The sequence below is a fragment of the Kogia breviceps genome, chromosome 12 (assembly GCF_026419965.1).
Source record: "Kogia breviceps isolate mKogBre1 chromosome 12, mKogBre1 haplotype 1, whole genome shotgun sequence".
NCBI classification, from domain to species: domain Eukaryota; kingdom Metazoa; phylum Chordata; class Mammalia; order Artiodactyla; family Physeteridae; genus Kogia; species Kogia breviceps.
The window spans coordinates 16,594,201-16,609,246 of record NC_081321.1 but is presented as its reverse complement, the minus strand read 5'-3'; the positions used below and the strand labels follow the sequence as shown (position 1 = coordinate 16,609,246).

Sequence of the window (15,046 nt, the reverse complement as noted above, 5' to 3'; positions counted from 1 at the left end):
AGTGATCACTTCGTTATTAAGTAGTGTATTGTTTAGCCTCCATGTGTTTGTATTTTTTACAGATCTTTTCCTATAATTGATATTTAGTCTCATAGCGTTGTGGTCGGAAAAGATACTTGATACGATTTCAATTTTCTTAAATTTGCCAAGGCTAGATTTGTGACCCAATATATGATCAATCCTGGAGAATGTTCCATGAGCACTTGAGAAAAATGTGTATTCTGTTGTTTTTGGATGGAATGTCCTATAAATATCAATTAAGTCCATCTTGTGTAATGTATCATTTAAAGCTTGTGTTTCCTTATTTATTTTCATTTTGGATGATCTGTCCATTGGTGAAAGTGGGGTGTTAAAGTCCCCCATTATAATTGTGTTGCTGTCGATTTCCCCTTTTAAGGCTGTTAGTATTTGCCTTATGTATTGAGGTGCTCCTATGTTGGGTGCATAAATATTTACAATTGTTATATCTTCTTCATGGATCGATCCCTTGATCATTATGTAGTGTCCTTCTTTGTCTCTTGTAATAGTCTTTAATTTAAAGTCTATTTTGTCTGATATGAGAATTGCTACTCCAGCTTTCTTCTGATTTCCATTTGCATGGAATATCTTTTTCCATCCCCTTACTTTCAGTCTGTATGTGTCCCTAGGTCTGAAGTGGGTCTCTTGTAGACAGCATATATACGGGTCTTGTTTTTGTATCCATTCAGCCAGTCTGTGTCTTTTGGTGGGAGCATTTAATCCATTTACATTTAAGGTAATTATCGATATGTATGTTCCTATTACCATTTACTTGTTTCGGGTTGTTCTTGTAGGTCTTTTCCTTCTCTTGTGTTTCTTGCCTAGAGAAGTTCCTTTAGGATTTGTTGTAGAGCTGGTTTGGTGGTGCTGAACTCTCTCAGTTTTTGCTTGTCTGTAAAGGTTTTAATTTCTCCATCAAATCTGAATGAGATCCTTGCTGGGTAGAGTAATCTTGGTTGTAGGTTTTTTTCCTTCATCACTTTAAATATGTCCTGCCAGTCCCTTCTGGCTTGTAGAGTTTCTGCTGAAAGATCAGATGTTAATCTTATGGGGATTCCCTTGTGTGTTATTTGTTGTTTTTCCCTTGCTGCTTTTAATATGTTTTCTTTGTATTTAATTTTTGACAGTTTGATTATTATGTGTCGTGGCGTGTTTCTCTTTGGGTTTATCCTGTATGGAACTCTCTGTGCTTCCTGGACTTGATTGACTATTTCCTTTCCTATATTAGGGAAGTTTTCAACTATAATCTCTTCAAATATTTTCTCAGTCCCTTTCTTTTTCTCTTCTTCTTCTGGGACCCCTATAATTCGAATGTTGGTGCGTTTAATGTTGTCCCAGAGGTCTCTGAGACTGTCCTCAGTTCTTTTCATTCTTTTTTCTTTCTTCTGCTCTGCAGTAGTTATTTCCACTATTTTATCTTCCAGGTCACTTATCCGTCCTTCTGCCTCAGTTATTCTGCTATTGATCCCATCTAGAGTATTTTTAATTTCATTTATTGTGTTGCTCATCGTTGCTTGCTTCCTCTTTATTTCTTCTAGGTCCCTGTTAACTGTTTCTTGCAAATTGTCTATTCTATTTCCAAGATTTTGCATCATCTTCACCATCATTATTCTAAATTCTCTTTCAGGTAGATTGGCTATTACCTCTTCATCTGTTAGGTCTGGTGTGTTTTTATCTTGCTCCTTCATCTGTTGTGTGTTTTTCTGTCTTCTCATTTCGCTTATCTTACTGTGTTTGAGGTCTCCTTTTTGCACGCTGCAGGTTCGTAGTTCCTGTTGTTTTTGGTGGCTGTCCCCAGTGGCTAAGGTTGGTTCAGTGGGTTGAGTAGATTCCCTGGTTGGGGGGACTAGTGCCTCTGTTCTGGTGGATGAGCCTGGATCTTGTCTTTCTGGTGGGCAGGTCCTCGTCTGGTGGTGTGTTTGGGGATGTTGGTAACCTTATTATGATTTTAGGCAGTCTCTCTGCTAATGGATGGGGCTGTAGACCTGTCTTGCTCTTTGTTGGGGATAGGGTGTCCAGCACTGTTCTTTGCTGGTCCTTGAGTGAAGCTGGGTCTTGGTGTTGAGATGGAGGTCTCTGGGAGATTTTCGCCGTCTGATATTACGTGGAGCTCGGAGGTCTCTTGTGGACTAGTGTCTTGAGGTTGGTTCTCCCACCTCAGGGACACCGCCCTGGTGCCTGGCTGGGGCGCCAAGAACCTTTAATCCACACGGCTCAAAATAAAAGGTAGAATAAATAGAGAGGAAAGAAAAGGAAGGAAGGAGGGAGGGAGGGAAGGAAGGAAGAAAGGAAGGAAGAAATGAAGGAAGGAAGCAAGAAAGCAAGGACGGAAGGTGCAGAGGAAGAAAGGGAGGAAGGAAGAGAGGAAGGGAGGAAAGAAGGGGGAAGGAAGGAAGAAAAGAGGGAAGGAGGGAAGAAAGGAAGAAAGAAAGGGAGAAGACAGAGTAGTATAAAGTATAGTTATTAAAATAACAAATAATTATTAAGAAGAAAAATTTCCTTTTTAAAAAACAAAACAAAAACAAAAACAAACAAACAAACAAACAAACAAAAAAAACAGAAAAATGGGTCGGTCTAACCCTAGGACATATGGTGCAAGCAAAGCTATACAGACAAAATCTCACACAGCAGCACACACATACACACCCACAAAAAGAGAAAAAAAAAGGGGAAAATAATAGTATATCTTGCTCCCAAAGTCCACCTCCTCAACTTGGGATGATTCGTTGTCTATTCAGGTTTTCAACAGATGCAGGACACTTCAAGTTGATTGTGGAGCTTTAATCCGCCGCTTCTGAGGCTGTTGGGAGAGATCTCCCCCTCTCCTCTCTGTTCGCACAGCTCCTGGGGTTCAGCTTTGGACTTGGTCCCGCCTCTGCGTGTAGGTTGTCCGAGGGCGACTGCCCTTCGCTCAGACAGGACGATGTTAAAGGAGCAGTTGATTCGGGGGCTCCAGCTCACTCAGGCTGGGGGGAGGGAGTGGCACGGGGGCGGGGCGACTCCGCGACGTCAGAGGCCGACGTGACGCCGCACAGGCCCAAGGCGCGCCGTGCGTTCTCCCGGGGAAGCTGTCCCTGGATCCCGGGACCCTGGCAGTGGCGGACTGCACGGGCTCCCGGGAGGGCCGGTGTGGAGAGTGACCTGTGCTCACACACAGGCCTCTTGGTGGTGGCAGCAGCAACCTTAGCGTCCGACACCCGTCTCTACTGTCCGTGCCGACAGCCGCGGCTCGCACCCGTTTCTGGAGCTCCTCTACGCGGTGCTCTTAGTCCCCTCACCTCACACCCGAGGAAGCAAAGGGGCAAGAAAAAGTCTCTTGTCTCTTCGGCAGCTCCGCGCCCGGTTCTAGGGCTCCTTTAAGCGGCGCACTTAATCCCCTCTCCTCGCGCCCAGGCAGCAAAGAGGGAGGAAAAAGTCTCTTGCCTCTTCGGCAGCTCCAGACTTCTCCCGAACTCCCTCCCGGCCAGCCGTGGCACACTAGCCCCCTTCAAGCTGTCTTCACTCTGCCAACTCCAGCCCTTTCCCTGGGATCCGACTGAAGCCCGAGCCTCAGCTCCCGGCCCCGCCCGCCCCGGCTGGCGAGCAGACAAGCCTCTCGGGCTGGTGAGCGCCGGTCGGCACCGATCCTCTGCGGGAATCTCTCCGCTTTGCCCTCCGCACCCCTGTGGCTGAGCTGTCCTCCGCGGCTCCGGAGCTTCCCCCTCCTGCGCCAGCGGTCTCCGCCCGCGAAGGGGCCTCTAGTGTGTGGGAGTCTTTCCTCCTTCTCGGATCCCTCCCACTGGCGTAGGTCCCGTCCCTATTCTTTTGTCCCTGTTTATTCTTTTTTCTTTTGCCCTACCCAGATATGTGGGGAGTTTCTTGCCTTTTTGGAGGTCCGAGGTCCTCTGCCAGCGTTCGGTGGGTGCTCTACAGGAGAAGCTCCACGTGTAGATGTATTTCTGATGTCTCTGTGAGGAGGAAGGAGATCTCCGCGTCTTACTCTTCCGCCATCTTTAAGCCGTCCTCCTTACCAGTCTGTGCAAAGGGTTTTAAGTTTCATTAGGTCCCATTTGTTTATTTTATTATTTTTTTAAATTTTTTATTTTTATTTATTTATTTATTTATTTTTGTGCTAGGCGGGCCTCTCACTGTTGTGGCCTCTCCCATTGTGGAGTACAGGCTCCAGACGCGCAGGCTCAGCGGCCATGGCTCACGGGCCCAGCCACTCCGCGGCATGTGGGATCTTCCCGGACCGGGGCACGAACCCGTGTCCCCTGCATCGGCAGGCGGATTCTCAACCACTGCGCCACCAGGGAAGCCCTATTTTTTAAATTATTATTATTTTTTTGTGGTACACGGGCCTCTCACTGCTGTGGCCTCTCCAGTTGCAGAGCACAGGCTCCGGACGCGCAGGCTTAGCAGTCATGTCTCACAGGCCTATCCGCTCCGTGGCATGTGGGATCCTCCAGGACCAGGGCACGAATCCATATCCCCTGCATCGGCAGGCAGACTCTCAACCACTGTGCCACCGGGGAAGCCCTATTTTTGGTTTTATTTCCATTTCTCTAGGAGGTGGGTCAAAAAGGATCTTGCTGTGATTTATGTCAAAAGAGTGTTCTTCCTCTGTTTTTCTCTAAGAGTTTTATAGTGTCTGACCTTACATTTAGGTCTTTAATCCATTTTGAGTTTATTTTTGTGTATGGTGTTAGCGAGTATTCTAATTTCATTCTTTTACATGTGGCTGTCCTGTTTTTCCAGCACCACTTATTGAAGAGGCTGTCTTTTCTCCATTGTATATTCTTGCCTCCTTTATCAAAATAAGGTGACCATATGTGCGTGGGTTTATCTCTGGGATTTCTATCCTGTTCCATTGATCCCTATTTCTGTCTTTGTGCCAGTACCATACTGCCTTGATTACTGTAGCTTTGTACCATAGTCTGAAGTCAGGGAGCCCGATTCCTCCAGCTCCGTTTTTGTTTCTCAAGATTGCTTTGGCTATTTGGGGTCTTTTGTGTTTCCATACAAATTGTGAAAATTTTTTTCTAGTTCTGTGAAAAATGTCATTGGTAGTTTGATAGGGATTGCATTGAATCTGTAGATTGCTTTGGGAAGTAGAGTCATTTTCAGTGTTGATTCTTCCAGTGAACATGGTATATATCTCCATCTGTTTGTATCATCTTTAATTTCTTTCATCAGTGTCTTGTAGTTTTCTGCATACAGGTCTTTTGTCTCCTTAGGTAGGTTTATTCCTAGGTATTTTATTCTTTTTGTTGCAATGGTAAATGGGAATGTGTCCTTAATTTCTCTTTCAGATTTTTCGTCATTAGTGTGTGGAAATGCAAGAGATTTCTGTGCATTAATTTTGTATCCTGCTACTTTACCAAATTCATTGATTAGCTCTAGTAGTTTTCTGGTAGCATCTTTAGGATTCTCTATGTATAGACATGCTTTTAGAAACTATCTTTTTCTCTCATAGAATCTGACTGATGGCATTCTCAGCCTGCTGTGTAAACTGTCTTCCTGGAGATTTCCTTTACCCGAATCCATCTGTTGTTATATGTTCTAATTACTAACATATCTTTCTTACTACCTTAATTTTTTTTTCATTTTATAGCATCTAAGTCTTAGTTCATGGGTGCAAATATTAATTAATAGTTAATATTTCTAAACAAACTAATTATAGACTTTTAAGCATTTTCTTCTGCCTCTTTAATGATCTTCGTTTTTTCTGAGTTCTTTCGTTCTTCCATTCTGTTCTCTGACTTTCGTGTTGGAGACTTTCCTTCAATGTCTTCTGATCTTGACTATCTTTTCTTGTTTGGAGACTGGAAGCTCTGTGCAGAGACTGGACCTATTGACAGGTGGGCTTCACTCTCAGTTGAAGAGAAGGTGGCAGGGTGGCTTTCTCTTGGACGACTCCCAAGTGTCATAATCTACAGGTCTCTCTCTTGGTCCTCCATTGGCCTGGCTGCCAATACTGTATGAGTTGAAAAGAATCCCCAGTTTCCTGTGGGCTGGGCCAGGTATCATCTGGGCACACAGCCACTGTTCCTCCCTAGAGGCTGACACTACCTCTTCACTACACACAGCGATAATTAGCCAGTGCAGGATTTTAGGGTTCGACCCATCTGCATGTTCCTGCTGCCCTATAATCTGAACAATAACCTTGTTGATTGTTCCAAGACACCCACTTTCTCCAGTATCTCCTGCCTTAAGGAATAGAGCACAACTACCTTTTAGAGCAATGCTTGGCAAGTTAGTTTATGTTCTCCTTTCCTTCTATAAACTTTCTGTTTTCAGAAGTATTCCAGATGTGGGGATTGACTGAAGGTTTGCCTTCTTTTCCTTTTTTAGGATAAATGTAGATTTTTTTTAAAAAACATCGTTTCTCTTATTTCTAGAGATTTGCTCTAGGAGGGGAGAGCTGGTCCCTTACCTTCCCTGATTCTATTCAGTTTGCATCTTGACTGGCAACCTGAAGCTGAACATTTTAACATTTTATTAATCACAATTCCTTTTTATTGTCTGTATTTTTGTCCATTTTCATGTCAATATACCAATATATTTAGACTATCATGTTGTCAGTATTAACATTCTATTTGTCATGTTGACTGAAAATATTTTTTGGAGTCATTTCTTTTTTTATTTCAGTTATCTTCTTTTTTGTGGTAATGAAATTTCATATCTTAACATAATCAATTTTGTCAATATTTTCCTTTGTAGAAGATATTTTGTAAATGATAAGTTCACAGCTGTTTTCTTTAGTTTTTCTTGTTTTCTTTATGTAGACTTTAAATATTTATCTTACGTATCTTGAAATTTTTAAAAATTCTCTTGTCAAGTATGAATCTGTTCCCCCTCAAATTTCTAAATTGTTAACTAGTTATCTTGAAGTTGTTTATTAACTAATTTTAAAAATTTCATCATTGTTTCTATTATCACATATTAAATTCATTTGTCAAATGTGCTGTATTTCTGTACTTTGTGTTATATTTTTCTATTGTGTGCCCATATTCATTAAATATTAATCACGTCTATTTTTAATACTTTATGGACTGGTCGGTTTCATTTTTCTTCTTTTTCGATTATTATTTAATAGTTTTCCATTCATATAGTATACAACAATTCTGCGCTATTCTGAAGAATGAGGTAGATAAAAATAATAAAACATAATATATAAGCTGGTTTTTTTAACCATGCCAATAAAATTAGGAGTACAGTAAATCCAAGATGTGTGTTCCTTTTCAAAGTTAAAACTCAAGGAAAGAAAACTACCTTCTTCAAGAATAATCAGTCAGGGCTTCCCTGGTGGTACAGTGGTTAAGAATCTGCCTGCCAATGCAGGGGACATGGGTTTGAGCCCTGGTCTGGGAACTAAGCTGCAACTAAGCTGCAACTAAGCCTGTGAGCCACAACTACTGAGCCTGCGCGTCTGGAGCCTGTGCTCCACAACGGGAGAGGCCGTGACAGTGAGAGGCCCGCACACCGCGATGAAGAGTGGCCCCCACTCGCCACAACTGGAGAAAGCCCTCGCACAGAAAGAAAGACCCAACACAGCCAAAAATAAATAAATAAATTTATTTTTTTTTAAAAAGAACTCTACCACTAGATCAAAATCGAAACAGTAAATTCACCAACATTAAAGTTCTAACTTTCCAATCTCTTTAAAAAAAAAAAAGAATAATCAGTCAGCTTTAAGACAGGGAACACAAAATCAATTGTCTTGATTTTATTGGAGCTGTCTGTAATTCTCATTAGTATGTAGTCCACTACAAAAATAGGGAGAAGTTCCTTCAGCCAGAAGCAGCCTGTGGAATAGAAACCATTCTGCACAGCAATGAGGAGGTAATGAAAGCAAGAAAGGGAACAAGCAAAAGTGTACTAACTGTTCTAGGATGTTGATGGTGACATGAGAGAACTAGAGAGTAGCTCTGGGAACACTCTGGGCTTATGCTGAATTTTCTTTTATTAAGTTAGAGCCATGTTTAGAAGATAGAAGGGAATAATTCAGTAGAGATGGAAAGGTTGATTGTTTTAAAGAGGGGAGACCCACTAGGGAGTGTGAAACAGCCTGTTTCACAGAGGAGAAGACTCAGAGAGGAAGAAGGAGCAAGGACAAAATTAGAAGATGTAAAGAAAGAGATGCTGAGGGAAAGATGCAGAGAGTTAGATAGCTTACACTGATGGTGTCGATCTTCTAAATAAGTATAGCTCCCAGACACCTGCATCAGAATCAGCAGGGAATGCTGGGTAAAAATGCAACTCCCTGTATCACTCTCATCAGAATCTAGGAATCTGTGATACAGGTTATTCTGACTAAAGTTTGAGAACCTTAGTTCAGATGAAGTAGGAAGTTATCTGCAGGGTGTATCTACACGATTGGGAAAGTGTTAGTGAGCACCAAATATGGGCGCACAATGGAGAGAATAAAAGAATTATTAAGCAGAGCCTATTGAAGTTGGGAAACGGGAGTTTGTGTTGCAGGGGCTGGCCCAGCTCCAGAGTATGGATCAGCGTCTTCCATGCCTTCTTTTAGGGTAAAGTTATTGCACCTAAAAACCCTGTTGTCACTTCTCTGTCAGAGCCCAGGGAAAATTGCTAAGGCAGGCTGCTGGATCAATGACATGAAGAAAACTTGAGCAATTTCTCTTTCTTTGGGCTTAAGAAGAACATCTTTCTTGGCAGGCAGATTTCATAACATTGACTGTGACATAAAATCCTGTGGATTTGTGTATTCAGAATTTCAGTTTCACATATTTCTGATGAGCCCTGCCAACCTGTCAGGCCAGACTTCCCTCTGCTGGTATTGGCTCAATTCCATTCTCAAATGCTGCTTCTTCACCTGCATGTAACCCAAGACAGGTGACTTCTGTTTGTGAAAGAACCAGAAGTTACAAGACACTCACTGTCTTTTTTCACTTGAGCTACATTAGCAACCTCTTAAGTGGTCTCCAGGCCACCAGCCTCTTCCTTCCCCAGATCACCAGAGTCACTTTTTTTGACACAGATTGACAACTAAACAAATGATGAAATATTTGTAATCCAGATAGTAAGTGCTCTAAGTACTCACTTCTGTGAAGCTTCTCAGTCATCACAGAGTTCAGCCCAAACAAATTAGAGACACAAGGGTTTTTGCAACATACCTCATCTCCCATCACTGCCTCAACAATCCCTGTCTCGCTCATTCCAGGGACACAGAATCCTCATCATCGTTTCTGGACACTGCACCCTTGCCTATGACCAAAGTGTCCTTTATAGTTTAGTGGCTTTTCTTCCTGTTGCTCCCCTAAGGAGATGTATTTAAATGTCATCCCCTCTCTGTAGCTTTCTTAGAACCCGCTCTCTCTCCCAAGGCAGAATTATTTTTTCATCTGTATTCCATAGTAATTTATACAAATATCAATGGTTGTACTTAGAACATTATATTGTGCTCACTTATATTTGTGTTTCACAATTGGACTGGAATTTCCTGAGATCAAAAATTGGGTCATTAGGGCTTCCCTGGTGGCGCAGTGGTTGAGAATCCGCCTGACGATGCAGGGGATACGGGTTCGTGCCCCGGTCCGGGAAGATCCCACATGCCGCGGAGCGGCTGGGCCCGTGAGCCATGGCCGCTGAGCCTGCGCGTCCGGAGCCTGTGCCCCACAACGGGAGAGGCCACAACAGTGAGAGGCCCGCATACCACAAAAAAAAAAAAAAAAAAAAAAAAAAAAAAAAAAAAAATTGGGTCATTAAAATTTTACGTCCCCAATGCCTGATGCATAGGATGTGTACCATTAATTTTAGCTGAATACATTTGAATCAGAGATCCTCTATGTAATCCAAACTGAAAGAACATAGGAAAGTGGAGTTCTTTGCAGCAAGCAATATGGGCAACTCTTAGGAGCATTTTATAATAGAAACAAGTCTTTCTTTTTCCATGTAATATTATAATATATCATTCACTGATTAAGCTGCATACTTATAGCATTTCAATGGTAAGAAGTATCTTAGAAGTGATTCCTTTGATTTGCAGATGAGAAAACCAGTCCTGTGCTTATGTCTACCACACAAGTAGCTTTTATCAAAAGCCTATCCAACAACGAACAATCTTTGTGAATTCATGAGTATTAAATCATTTCTACATTCCAGGCAAGTCAATTCTAAAAGAGAACAAAATGTACAATGCATTTTAGTTCAGAGGGCATCTCATTAAAGAATCTTAACTGGAGTTTAAGATGTTGCGGTGGAGAAGAGTCAGGCTACTCGATGAGAGATAACTGGTAAGTTCAAGGTGGATTTTAAATGCAAGATAAATGTTTTTCTTGTTTTTTGCTGAGATGATATGAGCCATCAGGGCCATCAGAAGAATGGTAGAGTGGGTATTGATGAGTTTCTTTTCTCCAGGTTTAATTGAGCTTCTTCTTTTTGATAGGTTTCAGAACCTGCTGTGGTCCAGAAAGACGTTTGTGGACCACATGAAAGTGTATAACCACAGTTACATCTACATGCCTGCCTTTTCTATGAAGACGGGAACAGAGCCATCCCTCCGGGTTTATTACACACTGTCAGATGTTGGTGCGAATCAAACAGTGCTCTTTGCCAACCCCAACTTTCTGCGTAGCATTGGGAAGTTCTGGAAAAGTAGGGGAATTCATGCCAAGCGCCTGTCCACAGGACTCTTTCTGGTGAGCGCGGCCCTGGGCCTCTGTGAAGAGGTGGTCATCTATGGCTTCTGGCCCTTCTCTGTGAATATGCATGAACAACCCATCAGCCACCACTACTATGATAATGTCCTGCCCTTTTCTGGCTTCCATGCCATGCCGGAGGAATTTCTCCAACTCTGGTATCTTCATAAAATGGGTGTACTGAGAATGCAGTTAGACCCATGTGAGGACACCTCACTCCCACCCACTTCCTAGGGACTGTGGGAAAAGAAAGGACTGAGCCAGGGTATTTTTGCTAGGTTTTCTACGTGACTCCAAAAAGGAATGGTCAGGTCGTTTCATGGATTTGCGTGGGCCACTTGGAAAGAACGACGACAAAAACTCAAGGGGAACTCTACTTTTACTGTTGGCTGGAAGGACAAAAAAAGAAGTGAAATGTCCTATGAAATCTTTTATAGCACATGGTGGATGTGCATCTAGTAACATGCTGATGAAATGATGTTGGTAAAGCACATTTCCATGGTTCAAATAGAGATGGTACAGTTCACAAACAAGACAAAACTCTAGTTTTTGAAGCTGAGGAATTAATCAAGGTATAGTAAATGAAATGCCAGGGTAAACGTGTTAGTGATTATCAACATGAACTGGCTTAATTAGAAAAAAAACTATCTTATTATGACTAACATTAGAACTATAGGTTTTTAAAAAAATTATTATTTATTTTTGCCTTATTTAAGGGCAGTGAGTAGGTGATGGGGTAGATTTTTAAAATCCCTTACTGAATAATATGGATCCAAAATGCTACAGCTGATTATTGTGATTTGTTGAACCAATTCTGTGTTAACTAGAGTTCCCTTCCCTTCCATTAAAAAAATGTTTAATAAGAATGACCGCCTCCCCTTTTGTCAGGTCTACTTAGACAATGTGAAGCATTGTTGAATTTAGTCTGGGTTGATTCATTGTCAGGATGAAGAGCCACTTTCCCTCCTCAGAATTTAGGGCATAAACTCAATTTTAGGTGTGCGTTATGTAGCCTGTTTATATTATTATTATTTTAGTGCAAAAAACTGCAAATGTGAGTGCATTATTTATTTGCAAATTGCCAGAATTGTCTTCATAATTTAATGTTTGGAGATGAAGTAAAGCACAATGACGTAAAGCTTAGTCTCTGGAAGATAGATTGGAAGGCATATCCTTTTCTATCTACCATGGTATGTTCCCTCCAAGATAAAGAATATGCATGCATACATTAAAGAATGCATATATTTGTGTACCCTCACACATAGTTTCACACACACACACACACACATACACACACACACTGTTAAACAAAGCTCATTCCTGTGTGATTATGAAAGCTGAACCCACATGACCTGGGATGGCAAAAATCTGTAACGGGTATTGGAGAGCTACGAATGCATTATGTACTACCTACTACACCTTGATATGAGAGAAGCCAGCTTACTGCATGCTGCTGTAATGCTCAAACCAGTATGAGATGCAAGCCTTACCCCCAAATCACTCCAAATGAGCAGAATTGGGTTAGTCAATGTGACTCTTCCCAACATCTCATGAGTAAGTCCTGTGTTAAGCATGGTCATCAAGGCATGGTTCACACCAGTAAAGGGATGTGAATTACTAGCTGTTTATTCCCTTAGTAACAGGTAGGACTGCTTAGAAGGCTTGTTACCTCAGCTTCGACGCAACTGCACACAAACTCTGTTGACAGATTACAAGCAGTCAGATGTGTTTACATGTAAGAGAAAGGTAAAAGAAACCTCACATGGTCTTTGTGCTTTGGGATGCCTTAATCTAAAAGGAGACAGTAGAAATCACTAACTTTATTTTTAAGTGTCACCAAAATGTAGGTAAACTGTACCCAAAAGTTCTGCTTCATTTTTAATAGTAGAGACTTAGTATACAATATAGACTAAAACAGTTAAACAGGTGGCAGTTTTTGGTGGGTTAATTTAAAAGATACCAAGATAAGAAAGCCCTTGGAAAAATTCTACATCATTAGAATAGCCAATTTCTAAATATGATTGAATATTGAGGTTATTGTAGAGATCAGCAGTTAAAATACGGCTGGTTGACATAACACATATTCTGTTGTTACTTAGAAAGTTAAGAATTTGAGAGTATTGATTCTCTGCAGATCTCATTTGCTCTTTTGATCCTATTTGGCAGCAAAAATGTAATGAGAATGTACTATGAGGGAGTTGCATTAAATATTCGCTGTGTGTACAACCCTGAATATATTTCCTCTTTTGAGCTATTGTTATTACTTAATAACTACCTTAAAAAAGGAATCTATTTTTAGCTCTATGTTTCATCAAAATATAAAAGGCCTAACAAAAAACATACATAAAAGTTAATAAAATATGTATCACTCAGATTAGTGCTTTAATTATTTAAATTGTTCAGATGTAACTAATGAGCTCCATAGAACCCATGTGTCACAGTTCCATTGGAGATGCCTTCTGGAAATTTTACATCTTATGATTCGTGGGCTAGGTTTATGCAATTGATTTATACAGTGGTTAGTCTATACATTTGGGGTTTCTGAAAGGCAAAACAGAAATGGCCCAAATCGATAAAGTGTAATTAGATCAGGGCTTCTTAATGGGGTGATTCCCCTCCCCCATCTGTTGACACTTGGCAATGTCTGGAGACATTTTTTTTTTTTTTTTTAGATGTTGGGGATAGGAGTTTATTAATTAATTTATTTATTTTTGCTGTGTTGGGTCTTCTTTTTTTTTTTTTTTTTTTTGTGTTGGGTCTTCGTTTCTGTGCGAGGGCTTTCTCTGGTTGTGGCAAGCGCGGGCCACTCTTCATCGCGGTGCGCGGGCCTCTCACTATCGCGGCCTCTCTTGTTGAGGAGCACAGGCTCCAGACGCGCAGGCTCAGCAGTTGTGGCTCACGGGCCTAGTTGCTCCGCGGCATGTGGGATCCTCCCAGACCAGGGCTCGAACCCGTGTCCCCTGCATTGGCAGGCAGACTCTCAACCACTGCGCCACCAGGGAAGCCCTGGAGACATTTTTGATTGTCATGATTTGGAGGGTGCTGCCAGCATCTAGAGGATAGAGGTCCGGGATCCTGCTAAACATCCTACAATGCACAGAGCAGCGCCCCCTGCCCCTCAACAAAGAATTCCCCACTTGAAAATGCCAATAGTGCCAAGGTTGAGAAACCCTGGATTAGACCAAAGTGATATTTTGGTTGTTCCATATTGTCTTCAGTTCAGGATACACATACATGCTCACATCATTCAAAGTAGGACTACAATTTAATGAGAATGTTTTCTTACAGTAGGTTACAGTTTGGCATTATTTTATGGTGATAATCCTTAGGTATGCCATACATACTCCCTTTTCTGCGGTTAGATAGATGTATCTAAACCTAGGAGTTTTGAGTGTCTGTGTGTGTGTACGTGTGTGTAGCATAAAGTTATATATATCCATCTTTATTGAAATATGTGTTTTCCTAAGTGAGGGTCTTTCTAGAATTATCTTTCAGAGTACTCTGGCATACTTTATTACTCTTAAGAAGTTGAATTCTTTTTTATTTTTTTCATCTTTATTGGAGTATAATTGCTTTACAATGTTGTGTTAGTTTCTGCTGTACAACAAAATGAATCAGCTATACCCATACGTATATCCCCATATCTCCTCCCTCTTGTGTCTCCCTCCCACCCTCCCTATCCCACCCCTCTAGGTCATCACAAAGCACCCAGCTGATCTCCCTGTGCTATGCAGCTGCTTCCCACTAGCTATTCATTTTACATTTGGCAGTGTATACATGTCAGTGCTACTCTCTCACTTCGTGCCAGCTTCCCCTCCCACCCGCCCCTCCGTGTCCTCAGGTCTGTTCTCTATGTCTGCATCTTTATTCCTGCCCTGCCACTAGGTTCATCAGTACCATTTTTTAGATTCCATATATATGCATTAGCATACTGTATTTGTTTTTCTCTTTCTGACTTACTTCACTCTGTATGACAGACTCTAAGTGCATCCACCTCACTACAAATAACTCAATTTCGTTCCTTTTCATGGCTGAGTAATATTCCATTGTATATATGTGCCACATCAAGAAGTTGAATTTAAACTCCCATTATTTTATTTTGTTTATTTGAAATTGAGACCTTCAGAATTGGACCTCTTTCTTTGTCAAATTTGGTTGATTACATTTTAATATTACTGACCCTTAAGATGCAGCTCAGAAGAGATTCAAGTTATGGCAGACACATTTAATATGAAAGTATTTCATCATTTTTGATGCATCTGCTAAGAGAAGGTGTCACCCTCTGACATCAGTGTAATTTTAAAATTGCTTTTTAGTGACAAAAATTAGGTTGCTCCATGGGGATAAAAGAGGGGTTCAAGAGACTGAAAATGAGTACCTGA

At 41.4% G+C, this 15,046-nt stretch overlaps 1 protein-coding gene across 1 annotated transcript in view; it reads left to right on the top strand.

The window, feature by feature from the left end:
* The window catches only part of ST8SIA1 (ST8 alpha-N-acetyl-neuraminide alpha-2,8-sialyltransferase 1), a 146,968-nt gene extending 133,931 nt beyond the window's left edge, over nt 1-13,037 (top strand). Inside the window, exon 5 of the mRNA XM_059082192.2 lies at nt 10,412-13,037. Within this exon, the coding sequence (XP_058938175.1) occupies nt 10,412-10,898 (487 nt within the window). The 3' untranslated portion in view covers nt 10,899-13,037. The remainder of the gene's footprint in view (nt 1-10,411) is intronic.
* The last annotated feature ends 2,009 nt before the right edge of the window (nt 13,038-15,046 follow it).